General features: G+C 41.5%; 1 protein-coding gene across 1 annotated transcript; it reads left to right on the forward strand.

The window, feature by feature from the left end:
- The first annotated feature begins 3480 nt into the window (after positions 1 to 3480).
- Positions 3481 to 8662, forward strand: LOC104941496 (alpha-2Db adrenergic receptor-like). The gene is made up of 2 exons (XM_010766601.1): positions 3481 to 3975; positions 7468 to 8662. The coding sequence occupies exons 1-2, from the start codon at positions 3652 to 3654 to the stop codon at positions 8623 to 8625; spliced, it is 1482 nt and encodes a 493-aa protein (XP_010764903.1). The 5' UTR covers positions 3481 to 3651; the 3' UTR covers positions 8626 to 8662.
- The last annotated feature ends 1073 nt before the right edge of the window (positions 8663 to 9735 follow it).

Genomic DNA, 9735 nt, shown 5'->3' on the forward strand with positions numbered 1-9735 from the left:
AAGGTAAAATGCTGTAATTCTACCTCCCACGGATAATCTGCTGGGTCCATTTGTTGGTCGGTTCGTAATGTTACGGTGTGTGTAGGAAGCAGGACCCAAATGCAGATTAAAGTGACAAAATAACTCCTTTATTTCAAGGCTAAACTCTTAACAAAGACTGACCAGAACACTCACCGAGGAACAAGCCATATCACAAGACGAACCGACAAAGACAGACAGAAAAACCAGAGCTTAAATACACACAAGACTAATCATACAAACAAGTCACAGGTGAGGAGGGAGGAGAAAACACAGGGACACCAGGTGAACACAATCGGGTAAATTAGACACACCAGGGAAACTAACGACAGGGAACCACAGACAGATCTAAACAAGACAAAACACAACGCAGACAGAAAACCAAAGACAGATCTAGACAAGACACAACGCAGACAGAAAACCAAAGACAGATCTAGACAAAACAAAACACAACACAGACAGATAGTGACACTAAACATCATTTTTTTGGTATACTAACGCCTGTTCAGCCCTTAGATATGACAAACTGTGGTTCTAGGCCGTTACTAGCTACAATATCAGAGACGGAGAGAACATTTTGAAAATAGTTTAGCCTACTGCTAACAACTAAGCTTTGAGCTCACAACAGTGGCGTAGCAAAATAGAAGAGTAAAGTACCATGAAATTATAATGATCAATGTACAAGTACCTCTAAATTGTAGTTAAGGGACAGGGTTCTAGGATTTGGCGCCATGAAGCATTGCAGTTGCAGATTTCAACCAACTGAATACCCCTCCTCTGAGCCTGTACAAGACTGTGGAGACTAGCCACTGAATGCAAAACAATAGGGGTGTTATCCTGCAGATCTTTCTGCTCTTTTTAGCTGCCTTCCTTACTTAAGGAGAAACTACATTAGTTGGCAACTGGCATTGCCAGGAATTTGCAGTTTTATTGTTAGAAAACAGTGGACTTCCAGTAATGAAGAGTTGTGTTTATCCTTTCTTGGCTACTGTACAAATGTGACAGATTCAGACTCTGTGGAAGGGGACCTGCTCCCGATGAAGATATATTCCTTCTAAGCTTACATAAGACATGATTCGTTTCAGTTATTTACAAAAATAAAATCATTGTTATGATTTTCTTATTCCATGTCTGCTGTTACATCCACGTACATTCTCACACACTGTCCCTTTAAGTACTGTACTTGGGTACTGCTTCGTTATTGCCACCACACTGATGTGTCCATATGTTTACATGGCTCTATACTGTAAATATTTAGAATAGTATAACGTTTCTGAGAATTGCGCCCCTATTTGTTTACGTGAAGAGTTTGAGGATCATTGATTTAACTCTGTCTTTTACCCTGTTATTCAGCTCTTCATCATCATCACCACCTCACAACCCCCTAATTGAATCGGTGGTGACGTGTGTGCTGCCATTGTGCTATTCCTGCCAACCTAAAGCCCTGAATGCTCTTTAGTCTGAATATACAGCTCTGAACACCCTCGGTGTGGAAACACTGCCTGGGGAAGCTTGTTGATGTTTATCCAGCAAGCGTCACAGTGCTGGGAAAATAAAACTGTATATATGTACCCTCATCCCTCATCTTGTTGTTAAGTAAGCCTGCCTGCTGTGGCATCATGGGATTGCCTCCTGGTCTGCATTCACGTCACGCTGGCTTTTGTGATGTGTGATCTGAGAGGTCTTCACCCTCTGAAGCTGATTTAAACGGTGTGTGAGTGTCACAATTTGTTCAGAACCAGGAGAACTTCATGTCGTCGCTCAGCCCCAGGAGGCTAAATTAAGAGCATCAGACGCTGATTAAATAAAGGCCTGCTCACTCTCTCTCCACTCCTTTCCGGATAAATAGGAATTGATTTATGACCACTGAAAAGTTGATTGTGTCTCATTTAGCAGCTTTCTCAAATGTTCTTTCCCTCACCTCTTTTATATCCAGTGTCTTCTCCTCTGCTCCTCCAATGTCCTTTTTTCCTCTTCTCATGTTCCTTGTTTCCCCTTTTTCCTTTCCTTTCCTCTTTTGTCTCTCTTCAGTTATCTTTCCTCTCCTTTCCTCTTCTCTACCCTTGCTTCATCCGCTTTACTTATCGTTTCTTGTTTGTGTCCTCTCCTGTCTTTCTTCTTCTGGCTTTTACTGGCCATTCTGCTATTCTCCCTGATCCTTTCCTCTATCCTAGTTTCCTCTCCTTTGCCTATTATCCTCTCCTCTACTTCCTTTCCTCTATCCTAGTTTCCTCTCCTCATCTTCATCCTTACACCCTCCCCTCTATCTCTCTTCTACACTATGCCTGTCCATGTCTAATTTTACCTTCCTTTTCTCCCTCTCCCTCTTGTCTTCTTATTTTTTACTCTTTCTCTTCTCATCATCTCCCCTTTTTATTTTTGTCTCCCCTCTCCTTCCCTCACATCAGCATATCAAGGCTTTCCTCTTTCTTCCTGTTGTCCCTGTATCTCTCCTCTTTCCTTTCTTCCACTTTCTTTCTAAAGCCCTCTTCTTCACCAACATTTCTCCTGTCTCCCCTCCCCTCCTTGCCTCACCCATGTGTGCCTCCTTATTCATCTCATCTTCTATATTTCTCTTTCCTTTCCTCTTCCTCACCCTCTTACTCAAAGAGCGCTCATCTCCTTACTAATTCCTTCCTCTGATCTCCCACTTCATCCAGCTCTCCTCCTTCTCTCTTTACTTTCTCATTCTCATAGCCTTTTTTTTTACTCTCTCCCTCTCTCCTCTCACTGCATCTCCTACTCGTCCCTTTCATCTCCCCCCTCTGATACTCTCTCTCCTCCTCCTCCTCCTCCTCTCTTCTCTTTCCAGCAGCAGCCAGTGAACAGCAGCAGCAGCAGAGTCACTCAGCACGGAAACAACTTGCATGAAAGTGAGGAGCTCTGCTTTTCTTCTTCTTACCTCCTTCGGTTTGTTTTTGTTGCTGCACCTCTTCCTCATCTTCTCCACACTCTTCGTCCCATTCACTCTTTTATTTCCAGTTATTTCTTATCTACTTTTCAATCTTTCTTTCTCCACAGTGGTCTCTCGGGGAGTGCGGCAGTATGAGGGTACCATGTATTTTAAATGGGGTTTCTGTCCTTGACTCTAGTAGAGCATGTTGCTTTTTATATTTATTTATATGTTCTCATTTCGTTGCATCTCACTGGAAATAAGTAGGCCAGTTTAGTTACATGCAGCATGTCATCCTCTGGGCTCAGATGTGCTTATAAATGGATATTTTCAAAGGTATGACTTTTATTTTAATCCTAACTTAAAACATGCAAATCCTTATTTTTCGGGGAAAGATGTGCAGCAGGAGATCTGAGATGAAGCTTTATGTTTTTAAATACAAATATGACAACATATTGACCACAGCTGCAGTGCTGTGAGGATTTAGAGACATGGATGTCTTTCATCTTTAAATATTAAATATCAAACATTTTTTAAAAGGAGGGGAGATTATTCTCTTACCAAAGATACAGCTTAATTATTCTTTTTTCCACCGGCTTTAGTCTCCCCGCTTTCTCTCATTCCATTTCTCGTTTCGTCTTTTCTGTTATTTCCACGCTGGCTGGCATCAAGACAATCCATCTGCAGTGAATCCGCTGGAGTTGAAAAATGGGGATCATACTGTCAGACATTTAACCAAGATGGATCTACAGGATGTGTTCACTGAAATGGCCATGATGCCGTCCAATTTACCACCAAACTCTTCTTTGGTGGATGTCAATCAGACCTCCTCTTCTCTGGACAGATCTCCTCCTCTACCTCCTCACTCGCAGGTGGCGTCAGTGTTCATCGTGCTGGTGGTCACGGTCATCATACTGGGGACTGTGGTGGGTAACGTGCTGGTCGTGGTGGCAGTTTTCACCAGCCGTGCCCTGAGGCCACCCCAAAACCTCTTCCTGGTGTCTCTGGCTTCAGCGGACATACTGGTGGCGACGCTGGTCATCCCCTTCTCCTTGGCTAATGAGGTGAGGGAAAACACTCTGCTCTAAGACTCTATTTCTAGCTGGTGCATGTGAGTCATTGTTAAGAAAACTAACTTTTATATAACCAAAGTATGGAGAAATCCAAAAAGTTGACACAATGAAGACGCTGTATAAAGATAAAAGATGACCATTGTTCACGAGACAATGATTGTCTGAACCAAATGTCATATTGATGGTGGCCCTACATGAAAAGTGAATATGTTCAAGAAATGTCTTGCCAGTCCATCAAATTATTGTTGAAACATTTTGCTTAAAAATAACAAAAACAGTCAACACTTTTTTGGTGCCAGATAAAGTCTGTAGTGTTCATCTTCTGGGGACAATAGATGTCTGACCATAATTTCCCTCCAATATTTTAGTATTTCAGTGTGGACCAACAGGTTGGACTGACTGATTTTTCAATCCCTTAAAAGCCATGCAGCTATAGTATACCTAAAGATCCATCAAACACGTTGAAACTTCATCAAACTCCTCCTCTTCCTGCCGCTACTTTACCAACCCGAGCACTTGCTCTCCAACGGAAAAATAAGTTGGACACACAAAGTGACAAACTTTGCACGGCAGTTGGGATTAACAAAATACACGAGAATCAGAAAATCAGGAGATACCACTTCAATCATTTTTTGGCTTCAAGTGTTCCTTTTTGTCCAAACCACATTGTGTTTCTTTCCTTCTGTGATGAGTTACTGGTAGCTACGACTGTGGTTAAGGTGTGTGTCGCAACACAAAAAGGCAACTGTAACTCGGAACAACAATGTGGGATCATGAAGAGTAAAATGTAGATGCTGCCATATTATAAACTATATCATAATAACTGAAGAGGATTTCTTCATTTGAAAAAGAGCAAAGAAAGGCACTCAAGGCTTTTCTTGATGGTAAAGATCATTTCGATCTTCTCCTGACTGGCTTGATTGACAGATGGATCATTTAATCACCTGTGACTTCATGTAAATTGATCTTAAGTCACCAACCTTTCACAACAGCTTGAATCGGAACAATTACAAATATTTTAACATGAGAAAATAAACACCTGAAATCATCAAATGCGTTCTAGCAATGTCTGCAAGAAACATAGTTTATCAATAATTGCTCATCAATGATGAACGTTGTAGTACATACATAATTTAACTGGAAGGGAACATATAATCAAAGGTATTTGGGGAAATGTTCATATTTCAATATCAATCATTAACACAATTAACAATGGATTGCTCTACTTGTCACTGCTGCGGTAAACAGCCATGTGTCTAATCTATAAACGTCTTTAATTGCTAACCTTATATTTCTGAGTAATTGTTGACAATTTATTTATTTTTACTTCCTCATATTGAGGCATGGCACGTGTCTCCTCTCTGATGTTCTCTGCACCCAGTAACAACTTCACTGATTATTGTCCCTGCTTTTCATCAGCCTTTAATACTTGAAGTAGCTTCTTCTGTGTTACATTATACATCAGCCACTTCTCATGTCTGTCTAAAGTAGGCTCTTTACTTTGATCTACCACAGTTATATTTCCTTTCCTTTCCCTTCCAGACAGAAATATCTTAACAACTATTGTATGTATTGCCAATACATTTTGTCCAGACATTCAAGTTCCTCTCAAGATGAATACTAGCCTAATGACTTTGGTGATAAACTGACTTTGAATCGACCAACCATGATGAGGTCGACTTTTTCTATTTGTCAATCACTCTGGCTTATGCCCAAATACCTGAAACTAAAATAAAATCATCAGCCTCCGCTGTAATTTATGTTTATTGCTAACATGTTTGAATGCTCAACTAAGATGGTAACATCAACATGTTACTGTGACCATTTTAGCATGCCGTTAGCAGAAAACTCTACGAACCCTAGGTATAGATCATGGATGTATAAAGAGAACTAGCGCTGGAGACGTGGCCTTGTTTGTTCCTAAAAAGGTTGCTCTGTCACATTAAACCCCAGAAAACACAAAACTACTTGGATCATGTGTGTTGTGCCAGGGTGGCGGGCCTTTTTTTGATTTATGGCTTAAGCCACACCTCCAAACCGCTTCGTAACGTCCGGTTTCGGTTCAGTGAAATGAATGGAGAAGGAAAATACATTTAATAAATGTATTATAAATAAATAATTTAGGGACAAGAGGGTGAGATTAAACAAGTTATACTTCTTCTCACTCCTTTTCGAACACTAGATGTGGGACTGTTTTTGTTGCTATTGCTGCTGTTGTTGTTGTTGTTGTTGTTGTTGTAAATGTCACTTTGTTTTGTTTTCTCTTACATGACTATGCACTGCAAAACATTTTATTTTGCAAATTATTTATTTTACTTGTTAGAAATGAAATGTATCAATCAATCAATCAAAATGACTGCTTTTACAGTAGCTTTTCAGACCTAATCATTTCAATTTTGTATTTAAAGTATTCAGGTGTTTCTAATGGGGTATTTGATTTAGCTACTCAGCTGATTTCCAGACATCTCTTTCCCAATGTAAAGGTCTATATGAGTTCATCTGACATGGCTGTGGGGGAACGTCAGGTTGGGAACATCTGCTCTAGAAAATGTCAAAAATGTCAAAAGCATCCATCACAAGTTCCCAGAGCACAAAGACAAGTTCAGATTGTTTGTTAGGGCATTCCGAGAGCAAGCCATCAACATATTCAATGTACAATACAGCAAACCGAGAAATCATCAGAGTCAATATATCGGCAAATATTAACTCATTTCAGCTGTATTGTTGTCAGTGTACTGTATATATCAGCTGATGAGTAATGAGCTGATGAGCGTCTCGCCAGAGTATATCTGGGTCACGTGAATAATCCTTATAGCAAATGATTTCTTATGGAATAAAGAAGTTAGTGTAAAAGAGTTAAAAACAATATTTGGCTATATGTATGATATAAACTGAAAGAATGCATAACTTTTTGAGATATAAAGAATATTTGATGATCAGAATTGTTGTTGAATATCATTTTGTGAATTCATAAAGTCTCAGTGGCGAAAAAACAAAATTCTCAGTATAACCAAAGACTAGTTTCTTCTCTTTCCTTTTTTAGATCCTTATTTCACGTCTCCAAAACCTTTAACTGATAATAAATGACCCAAAAAAGCTTATGGAGCATGATCCAAACGTTGCAATTCAGCTAAGAAGGTTATTCTATCACCTATATGAAAATCTACAAAGTAGAGGCCAACTGATTGTTCATTTGACTGCAGAGCATGCTCTTTGCCATTGATATATACAGTTTCTTCCAGCTGTGACAAGATTGTCGGCTTACGTTTTTTTCGAGAGCGCTTTCATGAAACCACAGGGGCAAACACACAGAGAGGTTTTACCTCAAACCAAACCGTAACCATAGCAGTAATGAGGTATTGACTGTATTGTTTCTTTAGGCGCAATGATCCTTAAGGTGCCTCGCTCAAGGCCAGTTTTTCCTCCTTTACTGGGGCTTAAATTCGTCATTAACATATTGTTATTGGTTTCTTTTATTTCCAGGTCATGGGCTACTGGTACTTTGGCTCCATCTGGTGCTCCTTCTACCTGGCTCTAGACGTCCTCTTTTGCACGTCCTCCATCGTCCACCTTTGCGCCATCAGCCTCGACCGCTACTGGTCCGTCACTAAAGCCGTCAGCTACAACCGCAAAAGGACGCCCAAAAGAATTAAAGTTATGATCAGCATTGTGTGGCTTATATCTATTATCATCTCTTCGCCGCCGCTCCTCATGACGCAGAATGAGGAGTTCTTGGGGTTGGAGGAGGCCGGTGAGACGCAAAGGCAGGAGTGTCTTCTCAACAACCAGACGTGGTACATCCTCTCCTCCTGCCTCGTGTCCTTCTTCGCCCCAGGAGTCATCATGATACTGGTGTACTGTAAGATCTACCGTGTTGCCAAGCAGCGAGCTTCTACCGTGTTTGTGGCAAAGAACGTGGTGGAGCGGCAGCCATCGCAGTCTGAGACCTGCTTTGATGTTACCCCCAGGATGGGTCAAAGGAAGGGAGTGGGCTGCGGTAAATCCCAGTATGAGCTCGACAGTCCTCGGCCTGCCAACCATCACAGCTCTTCCAACATGGACAGCAACAGCAGCAGCCAAAAGAGAGGGGAGCTGGACGATATTGACCTGGAGGAGAGGAGCTGTGAGGCAGACATTAAAACGACATCTTCGTTCTCCTCGGCTCTTCGCTTCTCCAGGAGAGCCTGCGGAAACGTGAAAACAGAGGAGAGGAAGGACACAGAGGGATCGTCTAACAGGTTGATGCCTCCTCCTCATCCACCTTCATCCTGCGCCTCCATATCATGGGCATCATCCGAGAACTGCTCCCACAACTTTCTCCTCCCATCTCCAGGGCCTCACCGCAGCCGGCAGATGTCTCTGTCCAAAAACAAAGTGGCACAAATGAGGGAGAAGCGGTTCACGTTTGTTCTGGCGGTGGTCATGGGGGTTTTTGTCCTCTGCTGGTTCCCGTTTTTCTTCACTTACAGCCTCCATGCAGTCTGCAGAGAGAAGTGCACGATCCCCGATACACTCTTTAACCTCTTTTTCTGGATTGGATACTGCAACAGCTGCCTGAACCCCATCATATACACCATCTTTAACCGAGACTTCAGGAAGGCCTTCAAGAAGATTTTATTCCAGACTAATAAACGCACATAAACTGTGTGTGTGTGTGTGTGTTTGTGTGTGTGTGTGTGTGTGTGTGTGTGTGTGTGTGTGTGTGTGTGTGTGTGTGTGTGTGAGAGTTTTAATCCTGTTTTCCACTGTGCTGTCATACCGACATTAAAGGGCTTGCCATACAGCGTGAGTTTTTATTTATTATTCAATTTCAATTTCACTTTGTAATGAACAGGAGAGAGATTATTATTTAAGACACATGGAAACATTTGAGAATTTACTTATTTGATGCAAAAACAGTTCAACATTACAATGTGGGTTTTGCCTGAATCTGAATGTTAATTAGAGAGGTGGCCGCAGGGCTGTAAACTACATTCTAGTAGAGCGCCGAGATGTGCACCGTCGGAATCCAGCTGTCAGTCTCTGCAAGCCTTATATTGACACAATAGCACATTTATAGGGATTTGGAAAAAATGACTGTTGTACACGATTATGTTTTTATGGCTTTCTGCGCCGGGGAGTGATAAACCCCATCAGCACCCAGAGCTTAAACTTTAACTTCAAGTAGACATACAGTAAAGGACGGAAAGCTGAATGAAAGTTAGCAGTTTTCACGGAGCAGCGATGTTCTGTTGACGGCTTGACGCTGCACGGCTTAGGGGAGAGACATTAAATATTCATGTGCAGCGAGCAGATGGGCTATGTCTCTAGTCTACAGAGAAAGACACAAGACAAAAGAGAAATAATAGAAAAGAGAGTGCCACAACTGAGCTTCTGAATACATCTAAGGAACCTTGGTCAGCAGAACAATAGATAATAATGCTCTGAAGCTCAGGATGAAACAACAGGACTGGCTCTTATGAGCTCTGCTCTCTGCTGTCTACAACAGTCAGACCTGACAGGGCAGCGTGTTGAACCCTGACACGACCCGGAAAAACATTTACGATGAAGCATTAATCATTATTAAATCCTTCACTTCATGCAGACTGTGGAAAACATTTTCTGATTTGGACGCTATTATCTTTTAAAGCACAAAGCTATGGCTGAAGTGACATAAAGTTCACGGCCAAACGCGTTACATAATTCCAGTTGCCATGCAACACCTCAGCAATTGCATAATTAACTATCTCCACTGAAGAAACACAGATTACA

The sequence above is a fragment of the Notothenia coriiceps genome, unplaced genomic scaffold (assembly GCF_000735185.1).
Source record: "Notothenia coriiceps isolate Sejong01 unplaced genomic scaffold, NC01 NC01_scaffold00003414, whole genome shotgun sequence".
Lineage (NCBI taxonomy): Eukaryota > Metazoa > Chordata > Actinopteri > Perciformes > Nototheniidae > Notothenia > Notothenia coriiceps.

Excerpts from the sequence above, each read along its gene's own strand:
- LOC104941496 (XM_010766601.1), top strand. The coding sequence starts at position 3,652 with ATGGATCTACAGGATGTGTTCACTGAAATGGCCATGATGCCGTCCAAT. Across the intron at positions 3,976-7,467 it reads CCTTCTCCTTGGCTAATGAG|GTCATGGGCTACTGGTACTT; the intron begins GTGAGGGAAAAC and ends TTTTATTTCCAG.